Consider the following 26000-nt stretch of genomic DNA (forward strand, 5'->3'; position numbering starts at 1 on the left):
TCTCATTATTCATTTATCATTTTCATCCCTTCATCAGTATTTGAAAAACATTTCAGGAATTGATATTATGTACTAAATGTATACTTTTCCTCTTACTATGTTGAATTACATGGATAAACATGCATGTTAAAACATGTAATGTTAATAAGTAATGTATCCATATAATGAACATGTATGTATTACCGTAATGTCAATTTACTAAAATGAAATAAAAATTGGAAAAACAAAAAATTATTCTAAAATCAGGCCAGCAGTTTCACACAAGATTTTTAAAGTTTCCACTATATACATATAGGGAAAAGTGACCACGCCCTCTGGGGGCAATGTTTTTTGACGTATCAAAATAATTTGAACATTTATTTATTTATTTATTTATTTGGGACTACAAATTTTGGTTTCACATCTCAAAATTTGTAGTCTTGTTTGGCGCCATATAACCTATACTGTGTTGGTGCGCCGTAAAACCCAAATAAACAAATAAATAAATGTTCAAATTATTTTGATTCGTCAAAAAACATGGCCCCCAGAGGGCGTGGTCACTTTTCCCTATATGTATATAATTTGAACAATCTTGGTAGAGGGTCACACAATGACCATTTGTGTAAAATTATTTCAAAACCGGACCATCGGTTTTTGAGATGCTCAGGTCTGATCACTCGCCATCGGAAGAACAGGCTCAAACTCTTAAAAGCAATACGAGTTATCTACTCCCAACTGGCCAATCACCCAACCAAGTTCGAATGGTGTAGGTTAAAGGCTTCTCAACAAATGCTACGGAAACTGTTTATACCAGAGTGTCCTTGGCATATGAACCTGAAAAGTATTAGGGCTCATCTACTTCATATGACCAATCATCCAATTGTTCTGACTTTCCTTTAAGGTTATTTTTGAACCTATTTAACCTATATTCAAACTTGACCTAGATTTCAGATTTCATCAAGACCAACACTCTGATCAAATTTTATGAATATCTTGTATAAAATGCAGCCCATATTGCATACGCAATGTTTTTCTAAATGACCTAATTTTTTAACCCAAATGACCCATAATTAAACTTCATCTAGACTTCATCATGACAATTATCCAGAATACAAGTATCCAGTGAAAAATACAGCCCCTATTGAACTCACCAAGTTTTTCTTTGATTTGACCGTGTGACCCAGTTTTTTACCCCAGATGACCCTCGAAGATCAATATTCGTACTAGACCTAGGTTTCATCAAGAATATCATTCTGATCAAATTTCAAGAATGTCCAGTGAAAATGCAGCCCCTGTTGCACAAACACAGTTTTTCTTTGATTTGACAGGGTGGCCTAGTTTTTGACCCCAGATGACTCATATTCGAACTTGACCTCGATTTCATCAAGAAAAACATTTTGATCAAATCTCATAAGATCCAGTGGAAAATGCAGCCCCTATCGTATACACAAGGTTTTTCTTTGATTTGACTTAGTGACCTAGTTTCTGACCCAAGATGACTAATATTCGATTCTGACCTAGATTTATTCAAGACAAACATTCTGATCAAATTTCATGAAGATTCGGGATAAAATGCAGCCTCTATTGCATATACAATCTAAGTGTTAATAGAAATATTCAGGCACAAGGTCATAAAACATTATATTTAACTTATACAGTAAAAATACATGACATTGTATACAATAATCAATATATTTAAGATGCTTTGATTAGAATTTTATAAAAATATTTAAAATAGATATGCAAATTAACACATCAAAAATTAAGCAGGGTATACTTTATAATATTATGACATAAAAAAAATGATATGATCTTAAGACCCGGGGTGACCCATTAAAGTAAAACTAATCACTTATATATACACTGGGGTACTATTATCATATATTTATAATGAATATTCAATTTTACTCTTTTTCAGGATATTTAGCCAGGATGCACGTCGATCTAAATTCGATAATATCTGAACAATTGAAACACCAACGATTGAACAATGTTCGATTGTATTGTTACTTATCAAACAAGCATCGTAGATTTCACAATCTATGTACCTTCAGGATTTTATTTCAAAGTTTGTCGTACAATTGGACCTGTGTGGATAGATATAAATTTATTTCGTTTGTTTTGTTAATACTCATCGGACGAAGTTCCATATATTGGGACGTCTTAAACATCGGAATGATTGGGGTTGGAAATCTATATACCGACTCCATGAAGCAATTTAAGTAAAACAAGCAAATTCGATGAATTGGTATCCCCCTCCGAAAGGGTTTGTGGTGAGGAACGGCAAAACAGTAAAACACATCGTACAGAATAATCCGCGACTTTCAGACAACTGGCCAACAATACAGTCCCCTAATATCATGTACATAAAAGTCACGACAGGATCCACTATTACAAACACTAAACACCTGAAGGGACTAGGGATGTAATAAACACATAAATCATTAAAGCAAACATATTTCACTCCAAACTTTATTTCACAACAAAGAAAACGACAACTACAATGTTTTAACTTTTAAGGTTTGCTTGACATAATGTATAGTCTCATGTTTTCGAAAATAACCTTTGTGTCATACATAGTACTTATGCAGTTTGACTATAGGTAAGCCTGTCTAACAATATAAACTTTTCTTTTCATATTATATTCATATTTCTCTTATCTAATGAAATCAACATATCTTACAGATCAATTATATCTTCTTGTACAACCAGGTTTGTTTCCCCATAAAACACGGAGTAACGTTACAAAAAACGTGTTCGAATATTTTTAAACACGATGAACAGGTTATACGCATGTGGAATAATTTCACGTGGGTGGAGCCCGAATTAGTTATTCTACATGGCGTATAACTGATTCGGAGATGATAAAAAGAAAATAATTATTTTTGGCTTACATATGGCATAGAAAGTCGAGATGATATCAACAGGAAAATATATAGGATTTTTCATATCGCAGTCATCAAATAAGCATTGCCTTCGCTTTCTTTTTCGCCTGATTTACCATGATTCAAGATGTACAAGAAAAGAATGAACCACAAAGTCATGAGCAAGAGTGATCAAATTTCCAAGAATCGTAATGCCGACCATGGTTAATCAGACAATAAACCAAAATAAAGCATTGTTTATCTCCATTCATGTTAGCTCATTAAAACATGAATGATAAAATATTATTCTGAATTTCATCTAAGTTGTAATGAACAGGAAATCACAGGGTTAATTTATGTCATAATGTTCTCTCATAGGTCTGCGCTGCAAACGTTGTATATCATAGAATATAAAACGTTTGACTTCCTATATTATCTGTAACAAGCAAATTCGATTAATTGGTATACCCCGCCGAAAGGATTTGTGGTTAGTAATGGCAAAAAATATATCTGGCAAAAAGTTAAGGATGTTACTAAGAAGCAAATAATTTTATTTAATTTAGTCAAAATCAATTTAACAGAAAATGAATGTTTTAAGTGTACATAATAAATATATGTTATGCTGATCCTGACTAATGAAATTATTTTGAATGGAATTATGTTTACTGTAATAAGCTTAGCTTTTGGAATTAAATGGAGTTATTTGAAATGTGAGCTTGAAGTGTAACTAGAACGAAGTAATTGTATTCGAGTATTTTGGCATTGCTATTTAACATGAACATTTGAACTTAAAAGAACAGAATGATGTCCTTAAGAGAGTACAATCAAGTAAGATACGTACAACAAAAATGTTTGAACACCCATTTAATTGTATTTCTGCAGTACATTTAGAGTCAAAAGGGGAAAAAGTGAAAACTAAATCACATCTCTAACAAAATGTTCAATATTCAATTACACCTTCGAGTGTAGTTAAACTATCTTCTGAAACGAATTATTCTAAAGAAAACGAGTGTGAAATAAGGAATTGGAAACTTTCACAAGAATAGGACTATAAAAACCATTAACCTTCGAGTGTATATCACATTATTTCATTATTTTCAAACTTGGTTTAAATATATACCAAGCTAAAATCTGGCAATTTTTGTAACGACTAATACCGATAAATTTTGTCAGGTGAATGGCTAGATTGATAAAAAGATATATTTCCAACTTAACAGGTAATACCATTGCTATCAAAATATCATTCTAATAAGAAAACCCATTCAAAAAAATCAATACAGGTCAATTGCACTATCACAAAGAAAGCCCGCTTTCTTCACAAATTTAAAACATAAATGTCTCTAAAACAACGCTATTTCAAATATAATCATGTAAAACAGTAACAGATAAACTACGATTCTATATATCACATCTCTTAAATGACTAACAAAATGTACCATCTTTCTACAAATTCCATTTCCAACCTTAATCTATAAATCACTAAAAAACTTTTTCTAAAACATGTAAATTTTAACTGAACACATTTAACTATAAGATTATACCTTTAAATAATTAAACAAGACAAATTATCTAAGAATATTTTCTGCAGTCTATACTGCAAGAAGCAATACTGCAGCAAACAACTGGACTTTAAACTGGCAAAGCCAGATGGCAACACTTGCAACAGACAACTTCAGCAACTCCAAGGGTCAGGTGTGTATCTCTGAACAGGAATTGTATAATGTTCTAGTTGCTGAAGTGTGTTAATATCTTTGAGATCTACACTGTATAGAACTGTGTTGCAGCAGACGACTGCACTTCAATCTGTCCTAACCTAAACTGTATCCGCTTCAACCATGTGAGAAGGATGTTAGAGTTGATACATGTCTGTTCAGTAGCAGGTGCTGGTGGCTGCCAGTTTTGAACTGCCTGTAGACGAACCTGTAGGTGACCTGGCAGCTGAAATAGAAAGTTTTCTCTACTCACTCAAACTAACTACACATAAATAGTATAATCCATACACAGTACTGAATCTTGTTGAAATTGTACCTGTACAATGATTTAGAAATTACAGAAACAGAAACAAATATATACATCAATCTGAAGTCCTGTTTTGTGATTTGAATTGTTACTTTTTATACCAACAAAAATAATGGTGCTGACAGCCTCTTTTTTTCTTTTCAACGAGAAGTAAAATGAGGAATACAACATTTCCAAGCATTTCAATTTATTACCTTTAAATTACGTTTGTTTGAAATTGCAAAAAAAAAAACAACCTGAAATGTCTTATGATCTAAAATGTACTTCATGAAAATATATGAGCCGTGCCATGAGAAAACCAACATAGTGGGTTTGCGACCAGCATGGATCCAGACCAGTCTGATCAGGATCCATGCTGTTCGCTTTTAAAGCCTATTGGAATTGGAGAAACTGTTAGCGAACAGCATGGATCTTTACCAGACTGCGTTTATGCGCAGGCTGGTCTGGATCCATGCTGGTCGCAAACCCACTATGCTGGTTTTCTCATGGCACGGCTCATATAGTATTACATGCATTAAGTTCCGTACAATGCTGAACCAAGTATTGAAATGGTTTGAAATAATTCATGTTACGAAATGCTAACCTACCTGACCGTGATAGGCATACAGTATTGATGTCCACATGGGAAACAGCTGAAATATAGAAAGACTTAAAGAAATCAAGTGTAAATTTTAAACAGGAAGACATCAGAAAAAAGATTTCTACAAGAAAACAAATGCAATCATAACATAAAAGATCCTAAAAAAGTGTTCAGACATTTGTTTTTGATCTGATAAAATTTTTACAGCTTTTCTAGAATTTTACAACAGTTACTGTGTTTACTATAATGAATTAAAGTACCTTAGCTAGAACACTAGAGTTACATTCCTGAAGGGCTTCCATCAGACTCAAGAAATGAAGGTTCACCATTTCTGCTAACTGTAACAAGAAACCAAGATTTTAGTACCAACAAGGGATTTTCTTTCTGATCTGGTGCCAGTGAGCATAGTTTAGTATATTAGTACAAAGTTATCAATGGAAAAGGAATAGATAGGTATTACAAATCAAGTTTGTTTTTGAAAATGGACGTAACAAGAAACCTTTAAGCCAACTATATATTACATGAGCTCTTTTCATATTGCATTTATTAAAGGAGTTGAATAAAACAAAACTAGAATGTGTCTGTATACGACACAGGGTGTGGTGCCCCCCCCCCCCCCCCATGGTACATTTGTCACAAATAAGGGGCAATAATTCAAATGTTTGCAGTCTTAAGGGGGTAATATAGCCTAAACTAACATTTTATGAAAAGGATTCAGTATTCTAGGCCATATATTTTTTTAGCTATGAGCATCACAAACAAAAAATCCACTATTTTGGCTATTTCATAGGCCGTAACTCTGTAATAAGCACTAAAATTCTCAAGAAGAATGACAAGTGTGCAAGGTCACATCACGATAAAGACTCAAGCAAGGTTTCATGAATTTACATCAAATACTTTTTGAGCTAGGCAAATTATTAGGTGAAAATGTGCATTTTTGACTATTTCAGGGGCCATAACTTTAAAAATAGGGGGTTGAGCCTGCCAAAAAATAAGAGGTGCGCAAGTTTATATCATGATAAAGACTCAAGCAAGTTTTCATCCATTTATATCAAATACTTTTTGAGCTAGATGCATCACAATGTGAAAATGTGCATTTTTAACTATTTCAGGGGCAATAACTCTGGAAATAGGGGGCGGAAGCAGACAAAAAATAAGAGGTACGCAAGTTCATATTATGGTAAAGACTCATGCAAGGTTTCATCCATTTATATGAAATACTTTTTGAGTTAGACGCGTCACAAGGTGAAAATGTGCATTTTTAACTATTTCAGGGGCCATAACTCTGGAAATAGGGGGCGGACCCAGATAAAAATAGGAGGTGCCCAAGTTCATATCATGATAAAGACTCGTGCAAGGTTTGATAAATTCTTATTAAATACTCATTGAGCTAGGCGCGTCACAAGGTGAAAAAGTGCATTTTTAACTATTTCAGGGGCAATAACTCTAAAACTAAAGGGCGGAGCAAGATGAAAAATAGGAGATGCGCAAATTCATATCATGATAAAGACTCGTGCAAGGTTTCATCCATTTATATCAAATACTTTTTGAGCTAGGCGCGTCACGAACTTCGGACGGACACACAGACGCACGCACGGACAAGACCAAATCTATATGCCCCCAGCACTCATTTGGGAGGGAGGTGGGGGGCACAAAAATGCAAGACTCTGTCGAGGAATGTGGAAAGACACAAATGTAATATTCTTTTTATCACATGTTAGCTTTTGCTACTGAAATATCAAAATTTCTTGTTTCTTTAACTATTATAGACCAAGTCAATATCGACATAAGTACATAAAGCCGCAAAATATTGATCATTATTCAAAGCGGAAGACTCATTAGAATATTTCGGCAATCTTCTGGCTGTTTGAAAATACCTGAAAAAAAAAATGCTCAGAATTACGTACTTTCACTGACACGTAACGTCATGACGTCGATGACCTCATTTTAACGCAACAAGGTTTTGTAGCGTTTCTGCGTTATTTGTTTTTCATTATTTCAGCAGTAATAAACCATTAAACATCAGATCAGAGATAGGGTTAATGAATCTGTTTCAGAAGAATGAATATACAAACACATTTAGTTTGCCGTAAACGTTGTCGTAAATGCTCACGCTAGCTTCTGACTGGGCATGCGCACATACAATGTTAAAGCATACTACATGCTTAAAGGCAACGTGTAGATTTGAGACACTGAAGGGATGGCGCCCGTGTCTAAATATTTGTAAAAACACACAAGATTATTTTGTTTGGTTTTTGAGAAAAAGGCATAGCTTTGTAACATATCTATGTTTTTCTACTGAGTGAACTGTCATTCATGCCAGACTGTAAGATTAGGGCTGTGCATTTGGGCCAAATTTTAATGGGGAAAATAATCTTAAAAATCGTGTCGGTTGTCCTCTATATTGCATTTGTCCAGCTAATCGGTTGAAACATAAAAATATAACCAGGAGACAGAGTATAGAGGTACTGCCATTTTTAACGGAACAAATTTAATGTTTTCACCATGGTGCTGCCTTGTCAGGAGAAAATAATCCAAGAGATAATTATGCCTGCAAGATCCGTCAATATAAATTCCTGTATAATAAAATACACGATTACAAAATTGACAAAACGAAGAGTTTCTGATCCCAGTTTATTTGAAAAAATAAAAGCGAAAACTAACAGATTAACCTATTAACAATACATAAGTTTTCCCCATACAGTATTGATCCAGTTTCTTGATAAAATGACACTATATGGACTGAGCAAATCATTGTGAAGGATTTGACAGTCTAGGTATATATATGATATGTAACACAATAACATAAAGAGTCGTCCACCGTATCATGTCAATGCAATTTAAAAACTATCAACAAATCAATAACACATATAGAAAAAGTATTAAGCATCCCTTACAATGTATCTCAACTATTGAAATTTATAGATTAAAATTGAATTGACATTTATAATGTTACAAAATAAGCAATAAAGTAAAAAAACAACTAATGTCAGTGTTTTGTTGGTACTAAACAACTAACAGTAGTAACTGAATACGTGATATAAGGAGAGGAAAACCGTAAGCTAAGATAGCTTTCCGTCCAATTCCTGAATTAATGGTAGTAGGAGTCTAAACTTGCAGAAATAAAATATTTCAACTAAATACGTAAAATGAGTTCAAATTTTATAAAAGTATGCAATCCATTCACAATATAAACTAAAATGTCTGCATAGTTTGAAACTATAAAAAGCACTATAAGCAAAATGCGTGATGTGGGGAAAGTTAAAATTCAACACTCAATAATAGTTTTAAAAGTATTAATAATTTCAGCACACAACAATCGCAAACATTACCATACTCCATTACCTTTTACTAGGTAAATAAAGCGTCAAGTAAAAACGTCTACACACCTAATATTTAGGAAGTACAGAGTCCTTCAGAACAAGCACGTGACAGAGTAGTTTCTTCGCACAATCACTTTTTGAAGTAGTCCATAACTGGTTTGAAGACACTGAATTTTCCCCTTGTCCTCTGTTTCTTTCTTGGTGGTTTAGGTGGCAAATTCACTTGGGCGGTAATTATTCTTGTCGTGTCCGTGAAACCTGTCCTGAAACGGTCAACGTCATCACCAATGGTTGCCTTTTTTCGACACTGTTTAAGGGATGAAATACGCGCCTGAAAACCTGGACGTTTTTCCAGTCTCTCGCTTTCAATCAGTAGATCAATATGCTCAACAACACTCAGCGGGTCGGGTCTAAGCGCGATTTGTCTTAGAATGTTGTTACAATTATTAATGGTGTCCATAAGGTCCATGATATCGTCTTCAAGTTCATACAGTTCGTCATACATTCTTTCTACGACCTTTTGTCGTGTCATTGTTTCGCCTTCGGCTCGACGGTACTTTTCAAGCTTCTCTGTGTATGTCTTTTGTTTTTGTACGGTGACGTATTCAAATATGTAGGGAGTATTTCTGTGGATATCCCAAAAACAACGGCTCTGACATTGCTTGCAGTACCCATCTCTATCCATCGCAGAACACTTCTTTTTGTCCTCATCATTAGGATACGCACAATCTTTATGACACGTCATATGACAATTGAGACAGTTTGTTACATGTTTACCTTTGGGCAAATCTATCTGCTTTTGCTCCGTCTCGGTCACAGTGTAAGTGAAATCGCTGTTTTCTTCAATCTGAGTTTTGTAATCTTCCAATATTCTGATTTCAACGCGCAACTCTTCGATTTTATGGAGGCCAGCATCTAACTTCGGAAGAAGATTTTCCATGGTTAATTCTATATGTTCACGCTGTACAAGAACATCTCTTGTCTGCCTTAAACTTTTTGTTTCCATCTTCGTTAGCTTGTCAAAGAACATCTGAAAACTCTTACAACCCATATCCCAGAACATGGGAGAAAAACACGAGACATTGTCTCCGGTATTCTCGGCAAAGAGACCAGAGTTATTAAAAGGAAAGTACTGTTCGTGTGGTAGTTTTGCCGCTTTCAAAGCAGACAATACTGGTGGTCGTTTTCCATCAGCGAATGTGACAAGCATACAAAAGTTGTTTTCTATGTCTTGTCCAAACAGTGACATAATTGCATTGAAGATATACATCTGCGTCGGAGTTAAGCGAGCATCAGGTGCTTTGATAAGAAAGCAGACGGCGTCGATGAAAAGGACGCCAGTTTCGTCTTCCCGAGAAAACAATGTTCGGATCTGCTCAATGATTTCCTTGTCTCGATCAATCCCACGTGTATCTCCAAATCCTGGAGTATCTATGATGTTCAAAGTGTAGTTCAGCCGGCTACCTCGCACCGGATGTATCGTGTAGCATGTGATCCACTGTGTTTGGGAGACTGCCTGAAGCAATTAAATGATTTAATATAATAAATAATTTCTACTTTTATTACTGAACTTGTACCCTTAGTTGGCTTCAATAAATTGACTTAACTTCTTACTATGATTTTTTTTTTCAGGCAGGCATTAAGTTTTGTTGTACTAGTATCACCGAGACAATTTTAGGTCAAATGGCATTTTTTCATTGTGTTTAAATGTGGACGGATGGTTCATGTGTCTCTCTTGGTATTATTACAGGCAAAGATTGACACTTTGGTAGAAACGCCGACCTTCCGTAAGCCAGCTGGATAGTTTCCTCACATACAATAATCGAAAAACCTTAGCGATATTTCAAACCGACAGATGTGAAGCACAAGTGAGTCATACATCAAGGGTAGTTAAAAATTGATCACCTGATCAGCTCCCCTATTAACTTCTTCTTCTTCTAGATCAACAAGTGTCACCCTGTATGTGTCGCTCCAGTTGACTCCTAGTATGTAGTTGATCATTCCGTCAACAAGAGTACTTTTTCCGCTACCTGTTGCTCCAACAAGCATTATAGTTCTTTCTAGTGAATGCGTTTTGCTAGCCTCACCTAAAAATTAGTAAAAAATAAAACTGAAACAAAATTGAACCTCGTCTGAGTTGACATATTTCCTCATTTCATGAAAATTAAAATTCCCTGACTCTTATGTTTCCATGAATTATAAATTGCAATTTTCTATATGCTTATGCAAGTAAATAATAAAACCATTTTATCAGGAGCATAATTTCGCTGTTAATATTGATGCGGATATTGCTTAAAATTGCTCGTTAACATGGTTAAGCAAATGCCAAACAATTATTAACATAAGAAGGTGGTGACTTTAGAATATTTTATGCGTATTATTCAATAGAATTGCATAAATGTATTACCAGTAATATTTAAAGATATTGGCAAAATATCAAACAATCCTTTTCTTTAGAAGGTTTTTTTAGTTTACTTGCTACCCTGAAATATACGAAATAAAAACACGTTTGGCTCCATCGCGATATTCTTTGGATAAAAATGCTATATATGATTTTACCTATAACTAATTTCCTTGTTTTCGCTTGTTCGTTCCTTGTCTCCAAGTTTTCTTCTAATGGGAGTTTTTTCAATGCCATGTCGACATCAGGTCTTGTGACGTCATACATGAAATTCATTAAGTGCTGAGCCGCAGATTGTATTGTCAACACAGGGTCGCTAACTTCGCTATACGGCCCTTCAGCCTCATCATTAACCATTCTAACTTGGAACACGTATTGTGTATCTGACTTCAGGTTGTTCATTGTAAACGTGCTAGTTGCAGCTAACTCGGGATAGAATGTCCATTTTGCATTTTCGTTCATTTCTTTATACCTTAGCTGGTAGTTGTGGTTTTCATAGCATTGTCTTGGTGGTTCCCAGGTCAAACAGACCGTATCAACATGGACTTGGCCAACTACACTAGGCTTACCGGGCCTATAATGTGGCGCCTAGATAACAAAAAGCAAGAGATTTGCATATATGTACACAAATTATCGCGTGCGAATCGAATATTAATACAACGTTTGAATAGCTTAATTGACGAAAAGTGAAAAGCCTTAAGGGCACAAACGAGTATGAAAATTAAGGCAAAATACTTAGTAGCTTGTCCGAAAAGTGAAATAAGCAGACAGCTATTTACAGCTCGTTTAAATGGGTCAACCGTGTTGTTGCACTTATAACATAGACTGGCCCGGTTTATAGGTTAGCCAGGGCTACGGATATGTATTGTATTTTGCAATCGAAATATTTCTATAAAGTGCTTCTTCCCCTTCCGTTTGGATCCGTCCACGTTTGTTTATTTTATGGACTGTAGTAACGTTTCACAAAATATTTTTAATTTACTGCCTTACCGCTTTAATGTCAATATTGATTTCCACTCCCACTCCTGAGTGTCTTGTTGGATCCCTGAATTATATATAATAAAAGAAACATTCAATGACAATATAATTATCCAAAGTAGATAAAACCTTTTATCTTTCGCAAACAGAACCCAAGATCCTTTATTCCTTAAAAGGTTTAAGTTGATAACTTGATAACTAATCGGAATACGTTTGGCGTAAATTTAATATGCTATGTTGTTTTGTCCGATGTTCTTGATAATAATTATTTACTTGATACTGATATATATCTTTGTGTTTTTTTTACTAGCAAAGAAAATTGCGAACCTAGGTTTTCCTTAACATTGGTAAACTGTGAATAGTATTCTGCCTCAATAGTAGTCTATCACAATTTAATCCATCAGAGGTCCGACATAGACGAACAGGGTTGATCTCTTGATTTGTGAGAATAGACGTGTTTACACTGAACCATAATTTCGATATGTATTCAGAATCGAAACAAGCGTACAGGTTATATTGTAACATAGTCATTTTAATAATACAGCTCTCTCTCTCTCTCTCTCTCTCTCTCTCTCTCTCGTTTTACATGATGACTCCACTTTATTCCAGACTGTCTGTATATCTTACCTATGTGGGTTAGGGAAGGAGACACTTTCATTAGCGCAAGCGGCACTACTCCCAGGTAATTCACTCTTAATATTTTCTTGATGCTTGGGCGATTTGATTTCATTATTCTGAAGATCTCCACTATTGACTTTCGTATTTCCATCTTCTTCTTGTATTGGTCTAGTAGAAGACCCTTGTGCATCCTCGGTTATCAAATGGTCGTTTGCAAAATTTCTAGAAGATATATCTGTTATGGTTCTGTCCTGCTCCGGAGTTTCCTTGCAGTGTTCAAAAGTTTGATTATCAATGTCTTCGTTGGAGAAGTTAGAATCCTGAAAGAAAGAGAATAATATATGTAGTAGCTTGATCTGTGATGCTGTATTTGGCTCGAATGAATTTTGCAATGTCGGATCACACGAGGCGCGCAAGCGCCGATCGAGATCCGACCTGACAAAATCCACGGTTTTTAAGCGCAGTCGGCGAGGTAGAGAAGGGTGTCCGGTGACAATCTTTCTCTTGGGTGTAAATATATTTAGTTTAAAAGGTGCGTACAGTTTTTGTTTAAATATAGTTAAAGGCAGGTAAGCAGTTTGTTCAGAATATACTGATATATATATATATATATAAATCAAGGACAGGACTTTGTCCAGGCACTAAGCTTTTTGTATTTTATGACTTGAGAAAAAACGCGTGCTATGACCAAAAAAGAATTGTATCAATATCATATATTTACGTTATTTGATTTTTGTTGTATTTTCGGATTCTTAAATATTTACATATTTTTGCTTAAAGACAGCGTTATTAAAAAATGCAAAACCAGATAGTTGTTAAATGTACTAGTTTAAAATCGGATTAAATGTTCTATTTTTGTAAAACTTAACTTGTTTTATTTTCTATGAAATTTAACTTGTAATATTTCTGTTCTCCCGCCCATTTCACATAATTATACACTGAAACCGAATCGAAAACAGTTAGGATGCATTATGTCAATTGCATACGCCTTAACCGTAAGTGAAAAGTAAATAAAACCGAAACGAAACCATGCACGAATTGAAATCCTAGTTGGGCTATCGAATTCAATCCGAAAAAGGTAAAACAGTCACGATACAAATATTTAAAACATATATTATTAGATACAACATGCCAAGTTGTTTGTAAGCAAACATTAGCGGGCGCAGCAGGCCCTATTGTACCAGCAGTTACTGCTGAAAATACTTTCACTGCTTCCGATACAGTTAGTAACGCCAATATTAATGTTATTACTACTACCGTTGAAAAAAAAATGTTGTTTAAACCTTTATTTTATGTAACGCCAATATTAATGTTATTACTACTACCGTTGAAAAAATGTTGTTTAAACCTTTATTTTATGTAACGCCAATATTAATGTTATTACTACTATCGTTGAAAAAAATGTTGTTTAAACCTTTATTTTATGTAACGCCAATATTAATGTTACTACTACTACGTTGAAAAAAAATGTTGTTTAACCTTTATTTTATGTAACGCCAGATTAATGTTATTACTACTACCGTTGAAAAGTTGTTTAACCTTTTTTTTCAATAACTACTCAGTATAAATGAATAGGTTAATACGTTAACAATTGAATAGTATCTGTTATATACTGTGTCAGACTACGTTTTATCCTTATACTTGGGTTTTTAACTCGTTGCGTCCACACTATATGTGGGTAAACTATTATGTAAAGGCAGTGGGTCTGTATATACATAAAACACCTCGGAAGGTGGTTTTAATACTATATTAAAAAGTAATACTACATTATTTTACAAGTGTGAACACAAATATGAGTTATAACTGGTTTTACAATCCCAAATCCACAGATCTTACCTTTTGGCAGAAGAATACCATGTGTTTCTCTTTTGTATCAAACAATTGATGCTATGGCTGGCAAAATTAATTGGAGTGTTGATGAAACAAGGACATTAAATTGCGATATGGAGTCATGCTGGTGCTCAAAATGGACTATAGATGGAATGAACAGAAATTCTTAGATGAACACAGAAGTTTAAACATTGATGACTCCTTCTTGCTTCTGATAGCCTCCGTCTTTGTAACCTTTTTTGCTTACTGCAAAATATTTGTTAACTTCCAACATTGCATGTATATAGTTAAACCACATTTCTTTGCCTGGTGTGGACGCAAACTAGATCATATTTTGATGGGTTTTAAATGTCAAATACCAATTATAGCCAATTAGTGCCTGATAAAAATAAAACCGATCTGGTGGTGTGAACACGGTATTATATGGAGATAGAAGCTAATGAACCAGAAAGCTATTTTATCTTTTTTTTTTTTCGAAAAATCAATTTGTATTCAACAGTGCTCTTAAACTAATCTAAATATGGGATTGGTAATTCCATGAAAGCTACAATTGTTCGTGCTGTTTTCATTATATATATATATATATATATATATATATATATATATATATATATATATATATATATATATATATATATATATATATATATATATATATATATCGTACTTTCGGAAAATCAAATTGAACTTAAATGTCTTTGTTACGGAAAACGGCCTCGATATTTTACACGATTTAATATGAATTCTATCAGATGAGTGTGCAAATTTCTTTTGATTGTACAACAGGATTTGACACTTGAATTAAGTTAATTTCAATGCCAAAATGCAAACTTTATAGAATATTACATGAGTGTCTTTTCCATATTGAATTTATTTTTAACGAGTGGAATAAAATAATAAAATGCGAGGCTCTGCCGAGCATTTTACCAATAAATTTATTTAACGAGTTTAATAAATTCAATGTTGAAAGACACAAGTGTAATATTCTTTTTATCACATGTTAGCTTTTCCTGTTGAACATCAGAATTTCTTCTTTCTTAGCCCATTATAGTCCAAGTAGATTCGACCAACGTCTTCTGTAAATAAACGACATCAACGCCAAAGTACTTTTGACACTAGTGTATTATCAAATTTATGTAATGTAATATGTGATAAATAACAAAATGACTATATATAACTAACCTTCAGCTTGCCGGCGGCAAGGGATCCTGCCTTTGCGACCAGTGCAGACCAAGCTAAGTCTGCACATCCGTGCAGGCTGATTCTGGTCTGTGACTGTTCGCTACTTAAGAAATAATACAAAACAGTGCTTTATCATTATTTGTACACGATGGGCGGTTATACGTTGGGCGTAATAATTTCACGAGGGCGCAGCTCGAGTGTAATTATTTCGGACGACGTATAACCGAGTGTATAAATAGTGATAAAGCACTGTTTTGCTATAAATTATTTTGATTCTAATATGTTCTTTATTGTAAAATTTAAATCAAATATGATGCAACTGTTTCTTCGCGCAAGCATGGCGCCAATAGTAGGTCTTTGTTTATACACGCCAGAGCCGGAAATGGTAATACGTCTTGCGGCAGAGTTCAGTTCGGGCGAAAATTATTGCAGCAATTATAAACAGCAAAGTGAAGAACTAACTCAGTATGTGTGTAAATTAATTAACACATTTGTACGGAATCCTGTTTCCGCCATCGACTTTTCGACCAGACAGATACGCGAAAACTTAAAATTAAGCATCTAATTTCAACTTTTCGCGCTAAAAATTTACCGCGAAAAGTCGAAAACTTGAAGTTTTTAACACGACAACTGTCGTGCAAACGTCAACTTTTCGATCTAGAATCAAGCGCGAAAAGTAGAAATTTAAAAACCTTAACTTCAACTTCTCGCGCAAAGATGGTCCGCGAAAAGTAGAAATCTTGAAGTTTTTGACCCGAGAATTGTCGTGCAAACATCAACTTGTCGACCCATAATCTAGCGCGAAATGTTGAAATTAAGTGACCTATCTTCTACTTTTCGTGCCAGTTCTTTGGCCGATATTTTCGTGATGTTATCGCTTAAATTTCGACTTTTCGTTCTCGGACTAACTAACTAACCCTAACCTACACTAAATAACCCTAACCCTAACCCTAATCCTAAAACGAAAAGTCGAAATTTAAGCGATAATATCGCGAAATTATCGGCCCAAAGAATTGGCACGAAAAGTAGAAGTTAAGACTTAAATTTATACTTTTCGCCCTACAAATTCAGTCGATAAGTTGACATTTGCACGACAATTGTCGCGTTACAAACTTCGACTTTTCAACTTTTCGAGGAAATATCTTAGCACGAGAAGTTGAAATTAGCTCTCTTAATTTCTACTTTTCGCGCTTGATTATAGGTCGAAAAGTTGACGTTTGAACGACAATTGTCGGGTCAAAAACTTAAAGATTTCGACTTTTCGCGGTAAATTTATAGCACGAAAAGTTGAAATTAGATGCCTAATTTCAAGTTTTCGCGTATCTGTCTAGTCGAAAAGTCGATGGCGGAAACAGGATTCCGTACATTTGTGCAATGTGACATTTCGTTTAAAACATGTTATTAGGTAAAATATTTCATGAAATTTAAAAGCGCTATTTCTTGATGCGTACATGGCGCTAAATATCACATTGACGTAACGTCAACATAACATCGTTGTGATGATTAATTAATAAAATAAACGTCTTACCTCCATCGCGATCAATCTCATATGTTAGAATTTGAGAAAAATAATATCGGCGCTTACATGCATTTTACTCTTTAGAATATGATACGCGGATTCTCTCTAGATACGTTTGATTATGATTTGATAGCATTAATTTATAGGATATTGATGCAAGTGCTGATATAAGAATATAAAGTCATGTTTTTTCCCCACGTTTGTAGTGGATGCGCCAAGTAAAATATCTAGATGTAGGGTTTCGATGTCTGTTTTCAAATATTTATACTTTGATTAATATATAATAAATAATCTTAAATTATTTAATGCAAAGAAAAATACGTCTGACGACGTGATATTGTGCTCTGTATCAAGATACTAACATTGCAATAGATTGAAGTTTATTTTATGTCTAAAGATGAAATATTATTTATTTTCAGATGTAAAATTAATTTGGATCAGTTAAATGCACATTTTTTCTTGTTAATTAGAAGTCAGAAACCTAACATTTATCACAACCGCTGTCCTATAGTTGATCAGTTTGGTTCAGTATATATGCGAGCGTGCTGCACCTATACACGCAAAATGCTTTAAATTGTGTAATGATATATCATTTTGGACAATAAAAACTGTCAAGTTTTTAACATTCAGAGTTTCTGGTATTATGATTTTTTTTCTGCATTGTATAAATGAAAGAGATTTGGAACTTCAAAAGCCATTAAGAGCATTTAGATTTTATCGTGGGTCCACTTTTTAAAAAAGAGTTTTTACTCTAAATCGTGTACAGTTGGAATAAACCATTTATACTGACGCTCGATTGCAATTATTTTACACAGACGTATATTTTGTCTATATCAAAGAAAGTATAGAGATGCTTTTCTTAATCCAAAAATATATATATATAAAAATAAAAAATAAAAATATATGAACAGGCAGAAAAAATCCGTACTGAACCTTTTGTATTGTATGTTGCCGGACTTCTTTCATTAATATGCATGACCTGACACAGTTCCATAAAGAGCCCACATAAAACTTCATTAAGTTCCATTTTAACATTGATAAACATTGAAGATTTCGTTCAGAAACAAAACAACAAACAAAAAGATGTAGGTATGTAATAAAAGGGTCCGTGATTGTAACAGGATCTAGATCTGGGATTTTGTATTCGGCTCTCGTGGATTTTGCAAGATAGGATCACACTCGACTCTTGCACGCCTCGTGAGATCCGATCTGACAAAAATCTAGTCGTGCCGAATACAGCATCCCAGATAGAGCTACTATTATAATAACCTATAAATATATATTGTTTCAGTAACCGATCTGAATAGGAAATTTTTTTTGTACTACATTCAAAAGGGTGTCTGTAGTCCTGAGTGTTTTCCAAAAACGTACATGTATACAATTTCAAAAAAACTGAAATGTTGGCCAAATGTTCATATCGATTAAGAATATTATATATAGAGAGATTGGGAGATTCAAGGGAGTGTACATATGTACTCAATTACCCGGCTTTTTAAAATGTTTCGTTTAAAGCTACTCGCCCACAGTTTGGGTGAATTTTTTCAGCATGTTCATTTCCATTAGTTAGGGATATAATGTATATATAACACTGAAAAATGTTAAAGTGAGTGAAAATAAAAGTAAGATATTGGTAAAAATGCAAGAAGAATGTAAATTTTCTGTATTATTTTAAAAGCGTTGTGACGGTTTACTACCTTCTACACATTTTTTTTGTTATTTATAAGAATATCTTGTAAAAATCTTAGGTCAATAAGTTTGTACCACTAGTCACTTTCAGAGTTCTTATGGATTATTGAGAGAAATTATTTTTCGCCAAAATTGTACGGCTTTGTGCGTTTAGATATAGGTATCCGCTGTAATTATTGTTATCATTATAAAATATTACATATTTCGTGAACAACATCTACATGAATTTTCGGTATCGTACACACTGGAAAAATAACTCGATTCGGGTAATATTATTCATTATCATTTCTTTTATTCTTTTATTAGCCGTTTGTGGCCACACAAAAGAAAAAAAAATGACAAGAAAAAAACAAAAACAAAACATAAACAACATTTTGCCGAAGTGTTTGCGAAAATATCGAAAATGTCTAGGAGACTTTCTGTGCCTAGAAAAACACTCGTTTTCCTGTTGTTATTGTTGTTTTTTGGCGCTGTTTACATTATTAAAATCAGTTATCAACAAAAGCTGTCGGAGGCCGACAACGCTCGACTATTCAACAGCCTTGTCAATTGAATGAATACAGAAGTCGAAAAAAGGGCGGCATAATTTTGTTAAAATGCAAAACAGGATTATGGAACCTACACAGTGCTTATTAGCTAATGACAATGGACAAGTGTGTGAAGTTTCAATCCATTCCCATTAGTTGGTACTGAGATACCAGTTTACATATAAGAATTTAACCCAAAACTGCTAAGGTGAAAAAGGGGCATAGCTTTGTACAAATGCAAAGTAGAGTTATTGAATCTTTGCACAGCATGTCATATTATAACAGTGAACAAGTGTGTAAAGTTTCAATCCTTTCTCTTCAGTGGATACTGAGATACAAGCTTACATACAAAAACTTAACCAAAAACTGCTAAGTCGAAAAAGGGGCATAATATTGAAAGATAAAACAAAACAGAATTAACTGTTTAGTGCATGTCAGATCATGACAGTGAACAAGTGTGTGAAGTTTCAATCCATTCCCATTAGTGAGTACTGAGATACAAGCTTACACACAAAACCTTAACCAAAAATTTCATGGAACCTGTGCAATGTAAATCAGTTTATCACAGTGAATAAGTGTGTGAAGTTTCAATCCATCCCCACAAGTTGTTACTGAGATACCAGCTTACATGCAAAAACTTAACAAAATCGGGACGCCGCGGCGGACGCAGACGCGGACGCCGATGCACGGGCGAGTCCAAAAGCTCTACTATTCTTTGAATAGTCGAGCTGAAAATGTTACAAGAATCAAGCGATTTTCCCGTGTGTTCGATATCAAATTGGCACTTAGGTTAGCCACCCTGATCTTTATATGCAGGTAAACCAATAAATATGTGGTATCTTACGGGATGTATAACACTATAGGAAGTGGCGGGATTAAAGCGACAAACCCACACATCGTTGTGTGAGACTTTTTTTTTTAAAAATTCAAACGTTTCGTATATTCACCTTTATGTCGCATATTTGATGTTTTTATCGAATTCTGGTGAAAATCGTTGTTTTCCTAATAAATTAAAATTAAAGGCATTCGTCTACTATTTCTGATAAGGTTTTCCCCGGTTTATAAAAAACGGAATTCCGTTCAGCGAGCTCCTTTCAAACATGATAATCAATAGAGCGCACAGGTATTGCACAGTATTATGGCGTTTTGAAATGTAAACAAACAAAACAATAATATAAAATGACGTCAGTGCACTACGTTTACGATGCGGTCAGTGATCTTCGTTCGGTATTACGGTATTCGTATTATACTTTTTTCGTCGGGAGTTCGATTCGCAGACCCGTAAAAATTGTGCTTTTAAAACTGTATTTTATTTCTTTTTCTTCAGTACGTTTCAACGAAAACAAAACGACTTCGTTAATCTACTTTTAACTTGTTAACTAACTTATATATGTCACTATATTGACAAGTAATTATGTATAAACACACTCCGCCTTTAGTATGACTTATGTTTTTGAAGCTTTCATGCGAGTTTTTTAAGCTGTACGGGTTAGATTTATTTTTATAACAATCTTATAATTTCAGTATCGACTGATTTAAAGATACTACCGATTTTACTCGAACATAAGAACAAAACACACAATGAATTAGAAACCAGAGAAAAATAAACTTACACAAAGTATTTAATGCAAAAAAAAAATATATGTTGGTCGGATGCAAGGTTCGAACCGTCAAAACTGTCACTACAAATTGAATATATATATGATTTTACTTCGTATATCTTTTATTCTAAATAGAGTGCTACTGTTTATTTACATATTGCTAAAATAAAAACGTCATAATACTATGCGATACCTATACCTTAATGTGCGCTCTATTATTAGTGACGGAAGGAAAATATGCAGTTTTGGTTTGCTTCACACGTGATGATACTGTCTAAAAAAACTGTCGCTTCTCGTTCTATATTTATCAATGTTAACAAAAATAAACCGTTGCAACGGTTTATAAAAGTGCATGAGAAAAACGGTGAAAACTTGAATGTTCAATAAGTTTGGAAACTAGAAACTAACCAACCATTAAGTTTCATGTAAATATATGAAACAGTGGCAACATTTTGCCTATTCCAAAAATCACAAATCGCCATGTGTGGGTTAGTCGCTTTAATAAATGTAACCATTGTATATAATGTTAATGTAAATGAATGTCCATTGATTTGTCATTAATAAGCTGTTTCGTACTCGGGGAAAACCTATAACTTTACTTAAGTCTAATGTATTTTCAGAAAATGCAATGGCTTATATTTTATTCATAGCATAAACACACAGTCATTTGGAATTTTATTCGGACAGTTTCAAGCAGTATGGGCAAATAGAAGGGTGATTTTATTACAACGCAGGTTAAAGCAACGTCAGACAAGTGATTCTTTTCTTCGTTAAAGTTCCCAAATTTAGTTTATGCTAACGTTTTAGCTAGATTGTGATAAAAACTCAGATCTTTATTACAGTCTTTTCACTTTTCATCAATACTTAGCATAAATCATAAACATAAAATGAAAATTGAATGTAAAATATTCTTTTTACATAAATGGTAAGAGACTGCATACATTAAAAACAAAAACAAACAAGAGGGTCATAATGACCATATATCGTTCACTTATTAAGTATGCTACCGTTGGAAAAAAACAAAGTTGCAAAGTTTTTGACCTTGAAAAAAAAACACTGAAAGTCATGGCTAAATAAGTATACATTAATATAAAGGACATGTGACAACGAATGGTATGTGTGAATACGGAAGATATTCATAAAGAAATCAAAAAGTTATGTCCAAAACTGGATGAAGATAGGATCATAAATGTGGCCTCTAGAGTATTAACAAGCGTTTAATGTGATTTGAGCACGTGACCAAGTTTTTGACCCTATATAACCCAGATTCGAACTTGACATATGTATCATAAAGATAAACATCTGATTAACCGTAATGAAAGTATGGTCATAAATGTGGCCTCTAGACTGTTAACAAGCGTTCCTTTGATTTAATTAAGTTTAGTTTTTGACCCAACATAACCGAGTTTCAAACTTGGCCTAGGGATCATCAAAATAAACATTTTGCCCACGTTTCATAAAGATAGGATTATAAATGTGGCATCTAGAGTGTTAACAAGCTATTCCTTTGATTTGAGCAGGTGAACTAGTCTTTCACCTCACATTACTCAGATTCGAACTTGGCCTAGCGATCATCATTATAAACATTGTTAATAAGTTTCATGAAGATAATTTCATAAATATGGCCTCTAGAGTGTTTAGAAGCGTTTCCTTTGATTTGAGCGGGTGGCCTAATTTTTAATTCTACATGACCCAGTCTCAAACTTCACCTAGGAATCAACAAGATAAACGTTCTGACCAAGTTCATGAAGACAGGGTCATAAATGTGGCCTTAAGAATGTAAAAAAGCTTTTCCTTTGATTTGACCGGGTGACCTAGTTTCTGACCACATATAAACCAGTTTTAAGTTTGGCATAGGAATCATCAAGATAAACATTCTTACTAAGGTTCATGAAGACAGGGTCATAGTTAAATAACGTGTTCATAAGAAATTGTGGACGGACGACGGACGACGGACGAAGGGCGAACTCAGGAAAACTCACCTTGTCACTACTATGCTTGATGTTAAACCTATGTTTGAACTTGTAAATATGTTTAGTACTAGTATTATGTCAGTTAGAATCACAGACACTTGGGACAGGACCCTTTCCAGCGCCCCTACTCCCTCCCCCACTACCACACAACTCACTCACACCGCACATACACACGCACACGCATACGTACACACATACGCGCATACGCACACACAGGTGAAGATGATAATACGGGATTTCTTACAATTTCAGCATGTTTTGAAATCATCTTTTTACCCATCAATGCTCTTTAAAAGTAGACCTGATATCAATCAACGATTCTGTAACCATTCTGTCAAATGACACCGGTCCTGGCAACTGACATTCGGATTCCGGCGAGAAATCAATAACTATCATAAAGCGGTGGTTCCAGCAAGTGTTCTCAGTGTCAGTTCCACAAATGCCAATCTTGACTGATGGTAAAAAATACATTTTTATAGACAGGCTGAAAATGTCACAAAACCCGTTTTATGATCGTCACCTACGCTGTTACATGTGAAGTAGTCCAAAATTTAGTTCCATGTTGTTGACGAAATCTGACATAATGAGTCATACAATGCGAAAGTTGCTGCAAGATGAAGCACAAGGAAACTCCGCGCCAAACAAAACAGTGTACGAAGTAATGATATAACGATACTGGTGTCTTTGTAGTAGGCCCTAGGCAAACACACAGTTTCATGGGCTTCATGAATGTTGGAGAAAAACATTGCCTTTGTAGTGTGAGTAGGATTTTTATTGTTGTATTTAGTGACCTAATTATTGACTGATCATGACCCATATATGCGAAATTGAGCTCTAAGTTTCGGTATATGGAATGGGATGTATTGCATATACAAGGTTGTGCTTAAATTCAGACTTACGTAGTTGTTCATCCGAAATGACTCAAATGAGTTTCAAACTTAGGCTTAGATGTTATCAAGACCATTATTCTGATAAATGTTCAATCAGGAATTATGATACTCTAGGCTATATATTATACTTTCAAGATAAATGATGAGGAAAGACTAAAATGCACAATGAATGAATGAAACACAACAACTATTTTATTCCGCCTAGGGGCGTGAAACTCACAGTTTAAAATGAACAAGAAAATTGTAACTCAAGTGTTATATAATGACAATTAGGTTGGTGTATTTACTTAGAGGGTATTGTTGTTGTTTTCTTTATCTCCTTTTTAGGGGAACAGCCTAGGAATACGCAGCAATGAATACGGGCTAAACAGTTTACTACTATAAACGGCTTTACCACTATATACAGTCATATACTGATCAACTGGTGTTTTGGAAGGACAAACAATCAATGTTGTGCAATCAGCCGCCTCTGGAGAAAGCCCATTGTTCTGATATTGCTAAAGATCAGCCTGTAAGAAACCTTCATTGAGATAATAGAGCAAGGATATTTCAAAATGCATGTCACATTGCTTCAAAGACCAGTTTTTGCCTTATTGTTAGGTGACATTTGTAAAAAGTTTGACAAAAATTATATATATCAAACATTAAACACATAAATACTTAACTTTAAAACAATCAAAGTATAAAACTAAAATTATAAGACACTGTTTATGGATGTTTGTTCCAGTCGTACGTACTGTATAATAAGTTTGGTGACTACCGAAAGAGGAATAGGCGTAGTCATGCCTACATTAAGATGCCTAAATGAGTTGCAGAATGAGTAACAAACTTAATACATAGAAACAACGACATATTAAAAACACGATACACAACATACAACAATCCTTAACAAATGAACAAGCATCCTTAACAAATGCTTACACAGAAGTAGTAGTATAAAACTTATATATAGGACAACATACACTGTAAGCGCAGACCTGATCTTGAACTTAATTGTCTTGAAAATATATGGCTCGAGTTAGTACTCTGTAAACTGTAAAACCAAACAGACATATTCTCTTTGATCTTTTCTATCGCCCTCCAAAAACAGACAGTATTACAAACAACCTTATCGAAGACTCTATTGGTCTAGCAGTAGAGTCCAACATATCTGATATTTTCATCACAGGCGACTTTAACTATATATTGCCTTCAATGCAAATAGTTCTCGTAAAATTCTTACTATGACTTAGAAATACAATCTTCAGCAAATAATCGAAGAACCGATTCATTTCACTGAACACTCAGAATCTCTTATTGATCTCATTTTTGTATCCATTAAAGAAAACGTAATCCAATCAGTAGTAGGAGAACACTTCCTTCAACAAGATCACCGATACCACTGACCTTTTAACGGTATTCTAAAATTCAGAAAACCTAAGATAAAATGTTCTACGAGGTTTATCTGGATCCATGACTGTGGGAACTACGACAAATTGATTAAAGATTTGATTAATCATAACTGTTACCAATGTTAAGATAACGTTATCAACATATACGCAGAGAATGTAACTTCTACTATCGTATCTTTTGCAAAAGATAACGTCCCAACCAACATTATGAAAGTTCGCCCACTTGATGTTCCATTGATGACCAGCAATATTAGAAAATTTATCCGTGAAGTTTTTATTTAACGTAAAAGATCATACCGAAAAGCAACATCATCTCAGTCTATTTACCACTGGCAGAAGTTTAGAAAACTTAGAAATGATACAGTTCTATATATTCGTTAGGCAAAATCTCAACACTTTTTAAAGTTGTCAGATAATCTTAAAAATGGTTCTCTAGAAACTATTCGCAGACAACTGAAGGACCAAATTGCTGCACTGTGGATTATGACCAATTTGCATATATCTGTCCAGGTCCAGGTCGATTTCAGAAAGAATACGAGAATACGAGTACTACTGTAATAGACATTCTTAAGGATATGGAAGTTTAAAACAGTCATAACTAATTTTTGATCCAAGGTCAGCTTTTATTGAGAAGTTTTA

The 26000-nt window shown here is 34.2% G+C and overlaps 2 protein-coding genes across 2 annotated transcripts; both read right to left on the reverse strand.

The window, feature by feature from the left end:
* Nucleotides 1-2435: 2435 nt before the first annotated feature.
* On the reverse strand, nucleotides 2436-5795 carry LOC128552211 (uncoordinated protein 79-like). The gene is made up of 3 exons (XM_053533238.1): nucleotides 5703-5795; nucleotides 5450-5494; nucleotides 2436-4781 (listed from the first exon to the last, which is right to left on the reverse strand). The coding sequence occupies exons 1-3, from the start codon at nucleotides 5769-5771 to the stop codon at nucleotides 4602-4604; spliced, it is 294 nt and encodes a 97-aa protein (XP_053389213.1). The 5' UTR covers nucleotides 5772-5795; the 3' UTR covers nucleotides 2436-4601.
* Nucleotides 5796-8057: 2262 nt separating this feature from the next.
* Nucleotides 8058-17358, reverse strand: LOC123527114 (uncharacterized). The gene is made up of 6 exons (XM_045306403.2): nucleotides 17303-17358; nucleotides 12772-13082; nucleotides 12157-12211; nucleotides 11325-11754; nucleotides 10671-10852; nucleotides 8058-10281 (listed from the first exon to the last, which is right to left on the reverse strand). Exons 1-6 carry the CDS (start codon nucleotides 17321-17323, stop codon nucleotides 8896-8898), a joined length of 2385 nt encoding a protein of 794 aa, XP_045162338.2. The 5' UTR covers nucleotides 17324-17358; the 3' UTR covers nucleotides 8058-8895.
* Nucleotides 17359-26000: the final 8642 nt, after the last annotated feature.

Source organism: Mercenaria mercenaria, unplaced genomic scaffold, assembly GCF_021730395.1.
Source record: "Mercenaria mercenaria strain notata unplaced genomic scaffold, MADL_Memer_1 contig_2159, whole genome shotgun sequence".
In the NCBI taxonomy this organism is placed as follows: domain Eukaryota; kingdom Metazoa; phylum Mollusca; class Bivalvia; order Venerida; family Veneridae; genus Mercenaria; species Mercenaria mercenaria.